General features: G+C 40.1%; 1 protein-coding gene across 1 annotated transcript in view; it reads right to left on the bottom strand.

The window, feature by feature from the left end:
* Positions 1–18,273, bottom strand: part of golph3a (golgi phosphoprotein 3a) — a 112,800-nt gene extending 94,527 nt beyond the window's left edge. Inside the window, exon 1 of the mRNA XM_063042801.1 lies at positions 17,767–18,273. Within this exon, the coding sequence (XP_062898871.1) occupies positions 17,767–17,961 (195 nt within the window). The 5' untranslated portion in view covers positions 17,962–18,273. The remainder of the gene's footprint in view (positions 1–17,766) is intronic.
* Positions 18,274–18,784: the final 511 nt, after the last annotated feature.

The following is an 18,784-nucleotide window of genomic DNA, read 5'->3' as shown; positions in this document are numbered from 1 at the left end:
CGTGTCCACAGATCCCTGAAAGTTGCCTCACAGGTGGATAGGGTAGATAAGAAAGCTTATGGGGTGTTAGCTTTCATAAGTCGAGGGATAGAGTTTAAGAGTTGTGATGTAATGACGCAGCTCTATAAAACTCTGGTTAGGCCACACTTAAGAGAACTGTGTCCAGTTCTGGTTGCCTCACTATAGGAAGGATGTGGAAGCATTGGAAAGGGTACATAGGTGATTTACTAGGATGCTGCCTGGTTTAGAAAGTATGCATTATGATCAGAGATTAAGGGAGCTAGGGCTTTACGCTTTGGAGAGAAGGAGGATGACAGGAGACATGATAGAGGTGTACAAGATAATAAGAGGAATAGATAGAGTGGATAGCCAGCGCCTCTTCCCCAGGGCACCACTGCTCAATATAAGAGGACATGGCTTTAAGGTAAGGGGTGGGAAGTTCAAGGGGGATATTAGAGGAAGGTTTTTTTACCCAGAGAGTGGCTGGTGCATGGAATGCACTGCCTGAGCCAGTGGTGGAGGCAGATACACTCGTGAAGTTTAAGAGACTACTAGACAGGTATATGGAGGAATTTAAGGTGGGGGCTTATATGGGAGGCAGGGGGTTTGAGGGTCGGCACAACATTGTGGGCCGAAGGGCCTGTACTGTGCTGTACTATTCTATGTTCCATGTTAGCATATCTGGCTTTTTAAAAATTTCAGATACACCCTTATCATTCTGCATCAAAGAGAACAGAAGATCTCCTTTGCAGCTGAAATGAACTAATCAATAAACAAATATGTACCACATAACTAATTTGAATCAAACAATTAATTATCAGTAACAAAAAAGGCAAACTTCCACACCAGTAAAGACATCAGTTAACAAATTTCTTATCTACATTAAAAACATTTCTGTTGAGGTACTACTTCTTAAAATCATGATTTAAAAATCCAAAAGCTGAAAAGTCTATTTTGTCTTAGAGAAAGTACAAAAAGCTTGCATGTCAGCTTTACCAAATCTGCTTTCAATGGAAAATTTAGGTTTATTGAGTAACCTAATGGCAAACCTTAGGGTGGTGTTCATAAATGGTAGCAGCCATGAAGGCACCAAATCACTTCTGAAGATAAAGGAGGTATGTTTTAAATTTCAGCTACTAAGCCCAATGATTATACAACATTTTTTCTCCACACAGCCTTATAGACACATTAACCTAAAAGCCCATATAAAAGCACCTTCATTTCTAGGGGCCACTGCAACAAAAAAAAATACTATCTATTCAATTTCAAACAAAACGAAAATGCTGGAAGGACTCAGCCAGACAAGCAGCATCTATCAAAAGAGAAACTAATCAATGTTTCAGTTTGGCGACCTTCCTAAGATCTGTTTCAGATTCAAGCATTTGTAGCTTTAAGTTCCTCAGCATACACATCACCAAGGATCTTACGTGGTCTGTACATACAGCTGCGTGGGGAAAGATGCACAACAGCATCTCTTTCACCTCAGACAGCTAAAGGAGTTTGGTATGGGTCCCCAAATCCTAAGGACTTTCTACAGGGGCACAATTGAAAGCATCCTGACTGGCTGCATCACTGCCTGGTACGGGAACTGTACTTCCCTCAGTCGCAGGACTCTGTAGAAAGTGGTGCGGACAGCCCAGCCCATCTGTAGATGTGAAATTCCCACTATTTACATTTACAGAGACAGGTGCATAAAAAGGGCCTAAAGGATCATTAGGGACTCGAGTCATTCCAACCACAAACTGTTCCAGCTGCTACCATCTGGGAAACGGTACTGCAGCATAAAAGCCAGGCCCAACAGGCTCCAGGACAGTTTCTTCCACCAGGCCATCATCATCAAGTGCCATGCCCAGTTTGAGCTTTGTCTGCCATGGCCCACATACTCCTGTTTCGGGTCAAGTAGATCAGTTCATTGGTATTCATTTCCAGTTCTCTGGCTGCTGTCTCCCTCATCATTTGTCTTTGCCTTCCTCTTGCTTTCTGCCCTTCAATCTTTCCCATAATTACCATGCATTCTAACTCCACTTTCCTAATCACATCCAATGAAGTTACATTGCCTTTTCATGATCTCATACATTATTTCTCTTTTTGCGCTTGCTCTGTTCATGACATCCCCGTTAGATATTCATTTCGTCCATGATATTCTTTGCATCCTCCTCAAAAACCACATCTCTGCTGCTTCAATTTGTTTCCTCATGCTACTAGATATTGTCCAACATTCTGATCCATATTACATAACTGGACAAACATGGTTAATTCACGCTGATACAATTGTATTTCTATGCTATACTGACTGTCCTGTTGTACATACTATTTATTACAAATTACTATAACTTACACATTGCACATTTAGACGAAGACGTAACATAAAGATTTTTACTCCTCATGTATGTGAAGGATGTAAGAAATAAAGTCAATTCAATTCAATTTTACTTGCTTTCCCAATCTATTCAATGCGTCTCACTTTTCCACCCCTTCCTATAATTCCGTATATGGTTAACCTTCAAATGTTTATCCAATTCTCTTTCAAAGTCACTGATGATCCTATTCTACCATCCATTCATTCTGCATTACAGAACATAAAACTCAAGACATTTTGGACACCTTCATTTCACTAATATGGGAACAAGCTAAGCTTTCCACATGAATAAAGTCCTGTATCCCACATATTTTTCCTGTAAATCTCTTCTGCAGTTTAAGCACCTGATGCCCTTTCTATGATCCTTGAAATGAACACAATGTGTTAGCTGAGGCCCATTAATTATAAAGATTTAGCATAATCTCATAATTTTTTCCATTCTACTTCGCTACTAACAAAACCAAGAATACCCTATACATTGAAAACATTGACATTCAAGGCGGTAAGGGTAGCACGGTAGCATAGCAGCTAGTGTAACGTTATTACAGCACCAGTGACTGGAGGTCAAATCGGCCGCCATCTGTAAGGAGTTTTTAAGTTCTCACCATAACCATGTGGGTTTCCTCCAGGTGCTCCAGTTTCCTCGCATATTCCAAAAACATACGGATTTGTAGGTAATTGGTCACATGGGTATAATTGGGAGGTACAAACACATAGGACTGGAAGGGCCTATTACTGTGCATTGACTCTAAACTAATTTTATTGCCAACTTCAAAAGATTGACATAAATACACCCAAGTCCAATATTCTTATAGCCCTAGCAAAATTACTTGATTATAAAGACATGTTCATCTCCTTCCAAACAAAATTTACTATTTCACATTTTTCAGTGTTAAATTTCACCTGTTTGTTCCTTTCTTCAACCTGAAATCTGTTATTATTGTCTTTTGGTTCACTATATTTCCCAGAGTTGTCTTACATGCTAATACTAAAATGATATGCTGCAGGCACAAAGTTAAAAAGCCTGTGGTTATAAATCTCACTGCAGGACAACACCTTGTTATTCCTCCGTCATGTCTGAAGAATTATTGACCAAAGGAAGCAACAGACACCCATTTTATGCACAATAGAAAAATCTTCGTAAATTAACTTATGTCCTAGCATGAGAACAGGATGTCATTCAGTTACTTTGCTTTCCTTAGATTTTGAAATAAACTACAGGCTGATTTGTACCTCCGTTCCATTTTCCTCTCCATTACATACCCTTCAACAACAAATTCTCCTGCTTTTCTGTTGCCACCATTCTTCTAGTCAGAATAATATAACTTAGTACTAACGAGTCATTGCTAAATCTTGAAACTTACTTCCCCTATGTTGCTTGACCTACTAAATGTCTTCAAAATTCTATGTCTTTCTTAAAATGACGTGACAGCAGAATCTGCTCAATAGACTCAAATGATGCCAAATCTAAATTTTAATCTCACCTTCTCCACTCAGTCCTGATGTAGGATTTCAATCTGAGCCACCGACAATTTCTTCCCTCTCACCAATGCTGCTCAACCCCGGAGTTCCTCCAGCAGAATGCTACTTCTCCACATTTTAAGCATACTCTTTCAGAAAAATAAGTTCTTCTAAATTCCCTACTTAATTTATTTATATTAATGGTTCCTGTCTTTACACAAGTAGCAACAAATTTTCCCTGCGGAGCCTTTTCGAAGTTCAAAGTAAATTATCCAAGTAGATATATGTCTCCATATACAATCCTGAGATTCAGTGTTTGGCAGGCATGCTCAATAAATCCATAATAGAATAATAACCATAACAGAATCAATAAAAGACCACACCAACTTGGGTGCTCAAACAGCGTGCAAAAAAACAGTAAGCTGTGCAAATACAAAAAGAAAGAAACAATAATAAACAAACAATAAATATCAAGAGCATGAGATGAAGAATCTTTGAAAGTGAGTTGATAGGTTGAGGGAACATTTCACTGATGAGACAAGTGAAGTTATCCCCTTTGATTCAGGAGCCTGATGGTTGAGGGGTAATATCTGTTCCTGATCCTGGTGGGAGTCCTGAGGCTCCTGTACCTTCTTCCTGATGGCAGCAGCGAGAAAGGAGCATCTTCTGGGTGGTGACGGTGCCTGATGATGGATGCTTCTTACCTCAGAGGAAGTTTTGTGCAGATGTGCTCAATAATGAGTAAGATTTTAGTACAGTAGTACTTTTCGTAGGATTTTCTGTTCAAGAGCATTGGTGTTTCCATACCAGACTGTGATGCAACCAGTCAATATACTCCCGCCACACATTTATATAAATTTGTCAAAGTTTTAGATGTCATGCCAATTTTTTGCAAACTTCCAAGGAAGCAGAGGTGCTGCTGTGCTTTCTTTGTAATTATACTTGCAAGCTAGGTCCAGGACATGACATAATAACATCAAGGAACAGAAAGTTGCTGACCCCTTCCATCTCTGATCCTCCAATGAGGACTGGCTCATAGATCTCTGGTTTAACTTTTCCTGAAGGCAATAACCAGCTCCTTGGTCTTGCTGACATTGAGTAAGTGGTTGTTGTTATGCAACCACTCAGCCAGATTTTCAATCTCCCTCCTGTATATTGATTGGTCACCACCTTTGATTTAGCCTACGACAGCAGTGTTGTCAGCAACCTTGAATATGGCACTGGAGCTGTGCTTAGCCACACAGTCATCAGTATAAAGTGAGTAGAGCAGGGGCTAAGCACACAGCCTTGTGGTTCATCTGTACTGATGGAAATTGTGGCGGAGATGTTGTTGCCAATCCAAACTGACTGGGATCTGCAGCTGAGGAAGTCAAGGATCAATTTACACAAGGAGGTATTGAGGTCAGGGTTTTGGAGCTTATTGATTAGTTTTGAGGGGATGATGGCATTGAATGCTGAGCTGTAGTCATTAAAGAACATCCTGATGTATGCATCTTTGCTATCCAGTTATTCCAGGGTTGAGTGAAGAGCCAGAGATGGCATCCGCTGTGGACCTGATGCTCTAATAGGCAAGCTTAGAAAACATTGAGCTCATCTGGAAGTGAAGCCCTACTGTTGCCCATGTCGCATGATTTAACTTTATAAGAGGCGATATTATTCAAGGCCTCCCACAACTGTCAAGCATTCTTTGTTGATTCAAGTCCAGTCTATAATTGCCATCGCCTGGGATATGACTTTCTGGAGATTGTACTTGGACTTCTTGTAACTTTCTTGGTCATCAGACTTCAATGCCTCTGATCTGGCCCTCAGAAGATTGCAGATCCCATGGTCCATCCAGGACTTCATTCATGATCTTTCAGGGCAATGTCAGTTCCATCAATGAACTATAGCATTTCTTGTCTTCTCTGACAGGTTGCTTCCATGTTAGTGGTGATTTTATGGCCAGTATGTACCATATGTTCATAGTGGAGTACAAAATTTCAGAGCCTAAAAAGTAACACAACTTTAAAACACTGTATGTTCTTACATTAAGTGTTTCTTGGACTTCATGAGAAACTTTAGCAAAACACATTTGCTCATAAAAGTAATGATGTTGAGGTCCTGTATTCACATTTTCTAAAATTACAGAATCCATGAAAGGTTGGAAATGTTATTGAAGCACCTTAACCTTGGATTTGTTTTGACAAATGCAACAGCACTTACAAAATAAAAGGTAAGCTGTCAGTACACAGTAACTTCCAGTGGCAGTTAGAAACACGTTAGTTCTAACATTAATAGCCAAAAATCAAAGCTATTTATAGCTTTAGTCAATATACTTATAGTCAAATTCAATGACCAACTTTTGCCACACAGTATATTAGCCAGATTGAAAATAGTATTAATGGATTAATACAAATGCATTATCAGTCTTAACATTTCATTTAAATAACTGATAAATTGTTCTTGACAAATCATTTACATAAAGTAGACTAGTGTAAGTTACTGCAGTGAATTAATCCGACCCAATTAAAAACACATAATGTGGCATACTTTTAATTCATTTTAACAAAGCAATATACACTGAGTGGCCATTTTATTCGGTACAGCTGCTCACTAATGCAAATATCTAATCAGCCAATCATGTGGCAGCAACTTAATGTATGAAGGTATGCAGACATGGTCAAGAGGTTCAGACCAAACATCATTAATGGGGCAAAAATATGATCTAAGTGACTTTAACTACAGAATAATTGTTGGTGCCAGACAGGGTGGTTTGAGTATCTCAGAAACTGCTGATCTCCTGGGATTTTTACTCACAACTGTCCAGAGTTTACAAAGTTTACACTGTTTCAAGCCAACAAGGAGGCACTACTGCAAATAACCACATGATACCACAGTGGTATGCAGAACAGCATCTCTGAACACACACATTGAACCTTGAAATGGATGGGCTACAGTAGCAGGAGACCACGGACAAACACACAGTGGCACTTTATTGGGTACAGGAGGTACCCAAAAAAGTGCCACTGAATGTATGTTAAAATAGTTCTTCCATTCCCACATTATTTTAAGCCAATCCTTAACTTTTAGGTTCAGCAAAAGAGGAAAGTTTTGTTGCATGCTGGCATGATTAACTTCAATAGTGACGAAGAACAAATGACAATAAACACATAGAAGATGTTGCCTGACATGCTGAGTTCCTCCCAGCATTTTGTGTATTGCAAGTGACGTTGAACACAGCACAATGAACATCCTCATTTCTGACTTTAAAGAGAGAAGTTGTTGACGAAACTGTGAAACATGGTACGACCTAGCTTCTCAAAAGAACTACTATCATGTTCTGTGGCTAAGGAGAACCCACGCATATCTATCCACTCTCAAGGTCAGAGTCAGAGGAGATTTCTTTAAGTTCCATTACTTTGATTCCTCCTCCCCTCAGGTTTCTTCTGCCACAGTCAAGTATAGCAATGATTCTTCAGGCGGGGCGAGAAGAGAAGTGAGTTTTCTGGTGGTGAGATATACAATCACAGGCCTTTTGGACTTTGTGCACATAGGACATCATCATAAGCTGTCGGCACTTCTGCTAAGATGCTATCTGAACCTTTTGCCTTTGCTGGATCAATACTAACAACTCTCCTTGATATCATCTTGAGACTCAAATTATATGAATGTTGGCTTTCTTAGTAAAAAGGATCTCAGAAGAAAGTAAAAGATAGATTCATTCTACACACTTACCTAACAGTGCTTCAAAGACTCTTCTGAGCTGGGCGTCAGTATTGTTGAGGATGTTTATGCATGTTCTTTGAGCCTCATCTTGTTAGCAGCATAATTATCCACTAGCGTTAACAACTGATATGAAAGGATTCCTGAGTGATCCATTAGTTACGGGGTAGCTTTATTCTATATCCAGATGGCTGTAGTGTTACTGCATCACTAAGAAAGAACATCATTTTTAAGTATGCCTGATGTTGCTCTTGCCAAGCACTCTACACACTCCTAAAAGAGTCACAATTAATCTCCTACCTGGATTGTAATGATACAGTAAGCAAGACCATAAGACAAAGGAGCAGAACTAGACCATTCTGCCCATTGAGTCTATTCCGCCATTTCAAAAGGGCTGATTTATTATCCCTCTAAACCTCATTTTCCTGTCTTTCCTCCCCATAATCTTTGGTACCCTTAATAATCAAGAATATATTAACTCCACTTTAAATGTCCCCCAATGACATAGCCTCCACAGCAATCTGTGGCAAAGAATTCCACAAATATATCATGCTCTGTCTAAAGAAGTTCTTCTCATTTCTGTTCGAAAGGAAGGTCCCACTATTCCAAGGCTATTCTCCTCCTAGACTCTCCCACAATAGGAAATATCCTCTCCACATCTACTCTATCTAGGCCTTTCATAATTCAATAGGTCTTAAAGAGATCCTCCCTCATTATTCTAAACTCCAGCGAGTGCAGGCCCAGAGCCTTCAAACACTCCTCATACATTAATTTTTTATTCCTGACATCATTCTCTTGAACCTCATCTGGACTCTCTCCAATGAACCTCATCTGGACTCTCTCCAATGCCAGCACATCCTTTCTTATACAAGGGTCCCAAAACTGCTCAAAAAACTCCAAATGATCAGTACCTTATAAAGCTTCAGTATTATATCTTTGCTTTTATGTTCCAGTTCTGTCAAAATGAATGCTAATATTGCATTTGTCTTCCTTACCACCAAATGAACCTGCAAGTTAACCTCCTGGGAATCCTGCATGAGGAGTTGTGGGCCATAATCTTACAAACTTCAATTCCAATTCCGGTGCTACTGGCAGCCCATGGGCCTTCGTGGATGCCCAATTTTAAGGAGGCAGATATGCTCCATACCTATCCAACGAAATGGTAATGCCACACAACATGATAGGCAATGTCCCTGATGTAAAGCACAACATTGTTTCCACAACTGTAAGGATTCCTACCAGTATTATCTTGTACATTTGCATCTACATTAAATGAACTGTTTAGGGCACAGTCAGGTTATTTTGTCTCTCATTGCTGCTTTAATCACCTTACTAATTTCTTCCTTGATTTTCTAACCTATTAAGAAGTTTTATTTTTAAACTTATACCATCATGAAAGACGAAGTTGAGCTCATTGATAAATGTACAAGTACATTAAAAGAGAGGAATAAGACCGATAGTAGGCAAAATGAGTCAAGGATTAAGGCTGATTTATACTTCTGCATCAAATCGACGCCGTAGGTACAGCATAGCCACGAACCCTACGCAGAACCTACGCGGATCCCTACGCTGTAGCCTGATGCACACCTCTCCCAAAATGTAATTATGTGTTGTGGCAACGCAGACGGCAACAACTGTGATTGGTCCGCTTGGGAGCATCGCATTTCCTCCTACGCTGCAATAGCTTCCCATTGGGCAACTGAAGGGCAGGGAAGGAACTCTGGCTGCAATGCTTTCCATAAAGGTTTACAGACCTCCGAAATTATGGAGAACACATTTCACTTTTACGAAAAAAGACGCTTGCTTTAAACTTGTTTACCCCAAGAAAGACTACCATTACCATGAAGCCTTGCACAGGCAGGTGTGTGCGCAAATTGTAGAACGACACAGACACGCCAATGCACAAGTATAAATGCTCACAACGCACGTAGGCCACTTGTGTAGGTTACGGCGTCCATTTGACGCCGAAGTATAAATCAGCCTTTAGTCCGGAAATAGTTAATGCACCTGTTACTAATGAGTTAGAACCCAGTATACATGCTGAGGTAGAAGATACTGTCAATTTGAAAGGAAAGTAACTTAGATCACAAAAAGTTAAATTGGGCAAGAATCTCAAAATGCTATGAAAAACTCACCTACAGGAGCATCAAAGACACATAGCTTTCACAAAAAACAACCAAATTATACACTTTCACAAAATAAACAATTAAAAGACACAGTTAATTTCAGTTCAAGGTGATGAGGGTGTTTATATTGTTGCTAAACTGTTTAGGGTGTTTAGGGTTTTGCTGGTTGGTTCAAGAACTGAATAGTTGAAAGGAGGTAGTGGTTGTTGAACATGGAGGTATGAGACATCAGGCTTATGTACCTCTGCTTGATAGTAGCTGCAAGGTGGCGGCACGGTCCAGATGGTGTTATGATTAAATGACTTAATATTCCTACAATCTGATACTTTGCACAAGGAGGTTTATGTTGGCCCTCTCTGATCCAAAGGAAACAACCTTCCTTCATAGCTACAATTTTCCAGTCATGGCAACGACCTCATTTTCTCCTTGCACTCTTCTTTAAGGAGAACAACATCATTCTTACAGTGCACTAATCAGAACTGCAGGCACAACGCACTCTAGCTCCTCATCCTCTTTACCTAGGTAATCTTCAAGACAGTTCACTATGTCTTCTTTATATTTATTTAAGGGACTTATTTTGTATAGGGTACACATCTATAAAACAGATCACCAACTTGAACCACTTTCTCCCTCCCTTTGAGATTTTCTTTGGCTGAACGTCTAGTTATGCCTTCTTGTACCTCATTATAAGATTCCTTTGATGTACCTAGGATATTATTCCTGAAATGACAACTCAGTATAAACGGTAGACACTATACAAAAGATACAATATTGCCATGACAGTCACATTCCAAGCAAGAATGCTAGATGTAGCACTAGAACCACTACAATTGGAATCGTGTAAGGAAAGGATATGATTAGCTCAGAAAATTAGAACATCTCAGAACAGAGAAAACTATAAGGAGATGAAATGAGAATTTAAATTGCAGGCTCAGCGTTGTACAGGCCCGGTCATGTTGACAAGGTTACATAAAGTTTAAAAGGGATAGATTCAGAAAGACAAAAGAAAGAAATATTGCTCCATGAAGAGCGTCAGTTTTTAGATTAACTTACCAAGAGAGATTTTAAGGGAAAGTAGCTTAGATCACATCAAGTTAAATTGGGTAAGAATCTGGAAGAGAAACGCAACATTTTTAATTGCCTAGGAAAATAAACTAGGTGGACCTACTGACTTTTAAAATGTTACATTCTGGCAGAATAGGAAGTAAAAGTAACTCTTCTTTAACTATAATTCCCTTTCAAAAAAAATAGGCAAAGTACAAGAGTTACTATTATTTAAGTTCCTTACCATCAACATTAACAGGGTACTCACTAACCAGAAACTTAAGTAAATTGTCAAATCACATTTATACAGATTTCAAGAACAAGTCCAAGGTTAGGTATTCTGAAGCAAATAACCCACCTCCTAACCTTCCTATGCTTTTCCTATTATCTACAGCATACACTAGAAGTAAAATAGCAAAAAAAACACTTGCTCAATGACTATAACTCCGATAGTACCCAAAAGGTCAATTCCATCCAGAACAATACAACCCACTCTATTAGCAGCTCATCTTGCATCTTAAATATTCACTGTTATTACCAGCAAACCATCACATAATAACTTTTCCCTGTATAACGTTCTTTAAAAGAAAATGTATTTCCTTAAGAAAGTTTAGCACAGGATTACGCTACATCATCACGTGTGTAGAAGTTAATGAACACAACAAACATATCTTTCCAATATAAGGAGACATGCCATTTATTTCCAATTAACTAACAAATATAATTCAGAGTTGTGATTTTAGTTTTCTAATTTCTATCTTTGCAGGTATACAACTACTGAATCCCACATTGACTTATAATCAGCAGCACGGAAAATACACATTAAACAGACATAAAGTATGTATTTACAAAACAAAGTTGAAGAATTGGATTTTTAGAGTATTGTTCATGCCCCAGTAGAAGAGGGAATATTGCAGGTCATTACTTGATAGCAAGTCAAATTCTAACATAGCTTACTTTATCCGAACAATGTCATTAGAGTACTTAATTATAAACAATCCTATTATTACATTCAATATATTCAATATAGAGTTATAAGACCTTAAAATGTAGGAGCAGAATTAGGTTATTTGGCCCATCGAGTCTGCTCTGTCATTTCATCACGTCTGATTCATTTTTCCTCTCGGTCATAAGCTCCTGTATTCTCCCTGTATCCCTTCATGCTCCGACTAATCAAGAGTCTATCAACCTCCGCCTTAAATATACACAGGGACTTGGCCTCCACAGCGCCTGTGGCAACAAATTCTATAGATTCACTACACTATTAAAAATTATAGAGTTTAGTAATTTTGTAACCCACTTCTGGGAAGAAAACATATGCAGAAGGTGAGCTATAGAGTTTATGTTCATTTTCAGTACAACTTGTGGCACACAGGAGGAGAGGTAGAATATTGAAGTAGTAGAACGTGCAAAAAGAAATCCTAAACATTATTGAACTAGACTGTGAAAACAAACACCTCCTTGCTACAAATTTTAATGCTGCATCAAATATCACTCAAACAAATGTCAACCACGTCAGCAGTATAAGATTCTACTGATCAAAAAAAGGCTCTTCACGTGATGTTACACATCAATAGAAGTAGCACATTCTCCAGCAAGGAATGCATCATTTTTAATGAAGTCATCAGCAGGAAAGGGAGGAATGGACACAATAATATACTCATATTTTGGGGAATAAACGCTTTATCCTCTCAAAGAAACAGGAACAAGTTACCACCGTCAAACATATCAAACAACATACTTCCAGTGGAAAGAGATCAAAATAATTATATCCCTTTAAGTGACCCAGCTGTACTGCCTCACTGCTTAATATGTGATCCCCATGAGTAGGGTAGGGTGGTTGGGGGGGGGGGAGGGGGTTGATGCTCCTAGAAACATAACATATAATCTATAATCATAATTTTCCTTCACCTGCATATACGTCAAGAAACACAAATTGAAAGTACAATCTGTTGATTTATTTACTTTTTTCTCACACAAATTCTCTGCGAGCAAATTTTACTGTGTATCTCAATTTTTTGGGCATAAAGGCAAATGTCGGTAATCAGAACAGTCATCATGTAGGTGTCAGCTGTATTCAAACAATACTTTGGAAAACTGAACTATATTTTAACTGACATAACTTCCGTCAGATATTGAGTGCAATTCTCCTATTTTGCTTAAGGCCACAACTTTGCCCCTCAGCTTTTTTATGTCAAGAGAATAATGCAAGTTCTATCCATGCAGCTTTCACTTTTTCATATTATGTTACAGTAATTCAAACTTGAAAGCAAAAATCAATATTTGTCTTATATAATGAAAGTACATAATTGAGTGGGTGTGTGCGCCTTAGGATGAGTATGTACACACACTCATTCAATGTTAATGTTGTACCACGAGGTAGTCACTTTCACGTTAATCAACACTGCAGATAAAGTGGAGTCCAGTTAATTGGATCATCAGTTAATCGGGGCAGTAGCTTATTTGGGCCAACTCATAAAGAACAAAAACTAATTGAGAAAATAGCTGGGGTTTGCTTCACTTAATTGGGACAGGAAACTGTCACTGAACAGTGTGAGTCATTTACACTTACGTGGCTGTTAGAAAATACACCATGCTTAGAGTGAACTTTTAAGTAGTGTCAGCTGCGTGTGTTTGTGTTCAAAAAGCAGTGATTTTTGTCACTGATAGTTGACGAGAAATAAGCAGCAAGACAATTCAGAACTGTTTTGCTCACTGTGGTTTCAAGTATTTGGTGAGGAGATGCCAGAAAAGGCCAGGAGTGAAAATGGAATGATATCGTTACTCCAACAAGTTAGGACTTATGAAGAATTTAAAGATATCAACAATCAACTTGAATGTTTCAATGAAAATGAAGATTTGGAGGAATTGTCAAAACATTGTATGACCTGCCTGCGTTGATTTTGTTCATTTACAAACAATCAAAAGAACATGGCAGCATACACTGGATGAATTCCTCTGTCGGTAACTATAAAGAACTAAGACACAATTTTATAGAGCACTATCAATACTATTACAGTACTAATTTGTTCTGTATTTCATTTGTATACATAATTTGTTACTCAGTTAAACTGCAATTTGTCTCTTTTATACTCTTTCAACCATTTCTATCAAACTTTGGCTAATTGGGGCAATCTTCTGTAATCTGTGTCCAGTAATATCCCAGATATATATCTGCTAGAGGTGAAGAATGTTGATCAAGACAATCAACAAACTTCTTGTCATTAAAATCACTGCCAAGGATAATTTGCATCCAGGTTTAATAAACATAGAAACATAGAAAATAGGTGCAGGAGTAGGCCATTCGGCCCTTCGAGCCTGCACCGCCATTTATTATGATCATGGCTGATCATCCAACTCAGAACCCAGCCTTCCCTCCATACCCCCTGACCTCTGTAGCCACAAGGGCCATATCTAACTTCCTTTTAAACATAGCTAATGAACTGGCCTCAACAGTTTGCTGTGGCAGAGAATTCCACAGATTCACCACTCTCTGTGTGAAGAAGTTTTTCCTAACCTCGGTCCTAAAAGGCTTCCCCTCTATCCTCAAACTGTGACCCCTCGTTCTAGACCTCCCCAACATCGGGAACAATCTTCCCGCATCTAGCCTGTCCAATCCCTTTAGGATCTTATACGTTTCAATCAGATCCCCCCTCAATCTTCTAAATTCCAACGAGTACAAGCCCAGTTCATCCAGTCTTTCTTCATATGAAAGACCTGCCATCCCAGGAATCAATCTGGTGAACCTTCTTTGTACTCCCTCTATGGCAAAGATGTCTTTCCTCAGATTAGGGGACCAAAACTGCACACAATACTCCAGGTGTGGTCTCACCAAGGCCTTGTACAACTGCAGTAGTACCTCCCTGCTCCTGTACTCGAATCCTCTCGCTATAAATGCCAGCATACCGTTCGCCTTTTTCACCGCCTGCTGTACCTGCATGCCCACTTTCAATGACTGGTGTATAATGACACCCAGGTCTCGTTGCACCTCCCCTTTTCCTAATCGGCCACCATTCAGATAATAATCTGTTTTCCTATTTTTGCCACCAAAGTGGATAACTTCACATTTATCCACATTAAATTGCATCTGCCATGAGTTTGCCCACTCACCCAACCTATCCAAGTCACCCTGCATCCTCTTAGCATCCTCTTCACTGCTAACACTGCCACCCAGCTTCGTGTCATCCGCAAACTTGGAGATGCTGCATTTAATTCCCTCATCCAAGTCATTAATATATATTGTAAACAACTGGGGTCCCAGCACTGAGCCTTGCGGTACCCCACTAGTCACCTCAAGCTCAAACTGTAATACTCTTTTCACAAATAATTAAATGCAAATGCAATGGAAATGCATGAAATCAGCATTCAGATATCCACAGCAGACAATGAAACATTGTTCTAGTACAGAAGAGTACCTGAACAAGTTAATTCAGATTTCATCTGAACAGGTCATGAGCATCTTTGCAAGAGTTTTTAAGCAATCACAATCTTGTATCAATTTGCCCATGATTTTCAGCAATATATCTGCTTTGTAGAGGTTTTCTAAATTTGTAGATGCAACTTGTGCAAAGGAAATATTGAATACATAGGGAAAAATACAAATATCATTCAAATCAAACACTTTTTCGAAGCAAATGTTTGCTACGATCATGTCACTTCTTTAAGTGCTATATCCACAAAGAAGCAATGTTTAATGGAAAAATAATCAATCACTTTTGTTACATAGTAAGCAAGATATCTGACCAGTTTCATTTATTTTAGCTTTAGAAAATAAACAAAATCTATTCCATAACTTGCAAAATAAATAAAAACACTAGACTCAATTTTATTGATGCTGCAATTCAGAAGGATGAGAGGAGATCTTATAGAAACATACAAAATTATGAAAGGGATAGAGAAGATGGAGGCAGGAAAGTTGTTTCCACTGGTAGGTGGGACTAGAATTAGGAGGACGTAGCCTCAAGATTTGGGGAGTAAATTTAGGATGAAGATGAGGAGGAACTGCTTTTCCCAAAGAGTGGTGAATCGGTGGAATTCTCTGCCCAATGAAGCAGTGGAGGCTACCTCAGTAAATATATTTAAGACAAGGGTGGATATATTTTTGCACGGTAGGGGAATTAAGGGTTGTGGGGAAAAGGCGGGTAGGTGGAGATGAGTCCATGGTCAGATCAGCCATCATCTTATTGAATGGCAGAGTAGGCTTGATGGGCCAGATGGACTACTCCTGCTCCTATTTCTTATGTTCTTATGTAATTAAAAGTAGCATTTCATAGGATGTTTTTAGTGTAACAGCAACACAGGCCTATAAAGCAAATCTAGATCTCTCACTACTGAAGCATTTTGAACCATACAATTCCTGTTAAAAGTTCAGAAGATTCACAAATGACAAGGTTTAGAGATATTACAAGATTTCAGATTGGTACTCCCCCCGCCCCCATATGCACCCTTAGGTACTGCCAAATTTTATGACTTTTCTTTTTTTTTGGTGTGTGCATGTGCGTCCGTCCATGTGCGATGTTGGCGGGTCAATGTCTTTTTCATGCCTTTACAAGGTGTGGAGAGAGAGAGAGAGACTGTGTGGTGAGCCACTCCTCACACAGACATTTCGCAGTATTTTTCCCTTTATTTTACAAGGCCAAGTTGCGATCTCGACACTCAACCTGGCATGGACGGAAAGCGTACTCAAGAGTGGACCCAGCTGGGTTCAAATCCAGGAACCTCCGTTCCAGTGTCCGGCGCTGATGTCATTGCGCCACCAGCTGGCCCTTTATGACTTTTCTAAAGACACAAGCTGGCACAGGAAGCAATTAACAATGCTCTTAATTACAATAAGATTTAAGTAGAGACATCTTGCTCCTGTTACATAGGGCATGGGTGAGACCACATCTGTACTACTACCAAAACTCAAAAGAATACAAATACAATAGAAACATAAAATGCCAAATACTCAGTAGGTAAGGCAGTATCTGTGGAAGGAGCGTTTTAACATTTCTCCATGAACAGAAGTTGCCATACCCACTTTTCTGTTGTCATTTCTCAAATGTAGTTTGGGATACCAGACCTATACCTAAGCTAAGATACACTTAAATAGGAGTGCAGTAATAGTTCACCAGTTTGATACCTGGGATAGTGGGAAAAGAGATTAAACTGACTCAGCCCATTGGGATTTCAAATTAATGCGATCTCATCAAAATATATACAATCTTTTGGAATCAAATTCTACATTGATATTTCACTTGGGTGGACGGGTGGGGTGTATAGAATTAAGGATCATTGTCACAAGATGAGGCTCTGGCACTTCAGGGCAGAAATTAAAAAAATATGTTCAACTAGAATGTAATGGATCTTTAAAACTGACTCCCCAAGAGGACTGTAAAAGCACAGTCACTGTATACAGTCATGAAAGAGATTGATAAATACCAAAACGCAGCAAATCAAGGATCAGGAGTTAGGAAAGTGATACAAATCCACCACAATTTTATGAATTTACAAGGGTTGAATGATTTATGTTCTTATATTGATTCTGGTAATTTCTGTAATGGAAAAGTTACGTGCTTCATGAAATGATCTGTTAAAGATCTGTACCTTCAAGAGTCTCACAAAAAAGGTGCACTTGTAAAATCCCTCAGACCAGAGTTTTTCTCCAGTTTAAATTCAGAATTCTATTTCTTTTAATTCCCTGCTTGTTTCACAAATACCGAGAAATGCCCAGCTGTCGATACGGCTGACTGACAAGGGTAGCAGCAACACCTAGCGGGCCTGAGGCTAAGTGTGCGGATTGTGTACTTTTACAACCAACCGCTGCCGACTCACGCAAGTCCCGCTTTCCCGACACTCCAATTGGACCAATTCCATGCCACGTGCTTCCAAAGTCGCATTCTCTCTCGCCATTGGTAAATATCAACGCCAATCACCGCCAAAAAACCCACCTCTCGTCTAAAGTTCTTCCGTTCAGCGAGGTTAAGCTGACTGTTACACTGTTGGAACCTTACGTGTCTATAAATTATACTGTACATTTTCAAAGAAAAAACATTTTATTCCATCTAAAGTGAAGCTTAATAAAATAAATCAGACCTCCCGGTCCTTTAGGCCTAAGAGAAGGACCTCCTCCATCAGGGTGAGGCGAGTTTCTTTGGAGTCACCCTTCTCGTCCTCCTGGTCCTGCTCATCCCTCCGGTCCTCGTCATCCTCGCCAATTTTCTCCGCATTCCTGGACGCCTCCGTTTTCCTCTGGACAAGGCCGGAACTCCTCTGGGTCAGAGTCGACATGGTTCGAGGGCGGCCGCAGCTGCTGCTACTTTTTCCCTGTCAGCAGCGAGGCTGCATCAACCGAGGACGGCGGGATGTTGAGGGCGGTTGTTTTTCGCTCGGCGGTGTGAGAGGGAAATGAGGAGGAGGGGGGTGGTGAAGATCGCCGGAGTGCGAGCCGCCCGTAACCGGGTTATTTTCCAGCAATATGGCGACGGGGAGGCCCGCGTGACGTCACAGAGGGATGTGGCAGAGGCCGCTGCCGCCGAGGGTTTAAAGCTGCAGACTGGAGTGAGAGATCGTGTGCAGATGCTGGAGATGCCGAGCACCCCCAGAGCGTCTAGGCTCGAAATATGCAATTGTTTATTACCCTTCTGTGGACACTTCCTGACCCGCCGAGCTCCTCCCGCATGCAGAAAGACGGGGATGGGGGGGGGGGTGTGAGGGAGGAGAAGGTGAATGATGCACCAACCAGCAGGGATAGGCGGAGGAGATGAATGGAGAGCCAACCAGAGGAGGTAGCAGAGGGTTGGAGGAGGTGAAAAGTGTCTTGAAGAGCAGAGAAAAGGGTTGGGAGAGGTCGGGTAATGCAGAAGAAGGAATGTATCAGGTGTGGGGAAATGAAAGGAAGGGGGTTTACTGGCCTGTCTAGAGGAATCTGACTTTCTGGAGTATCAATGGGCAGCTGGATTGCCCCATAAAGTGCACAGAGGCTGCCACCCTCTTAAGCAGCATTTGATATGTCTTGGCCTGAAGTTCAGACGAATGAGGGGGGGGGTGACTTTTGAAACTTACTGACTACTGAGAGGCCAGGACAGAGTGGACATGGAGAGGATGTTTCCAT

The sequence above is a fragment of the Mobula hypostoma genome, chromosome 3 (assembly GCF_963921235.1).
Source record: "Mobula hypostoma chromosome 3, sMobHyp1.1, whole genome shotgun sequence".
NCBI classification, from domain to species: Eukaryota; Metazoa; Chordata; class Chondrichthyes; order Myliobatiformes; family Myliobatidae; genus Mobula; species Mobula hypostoma.
The sequence above is the reverse complement of the archived record's forward strand: the minus strand, read 5'-3'. Positions and strand labels throughout refer to the sequence as shown.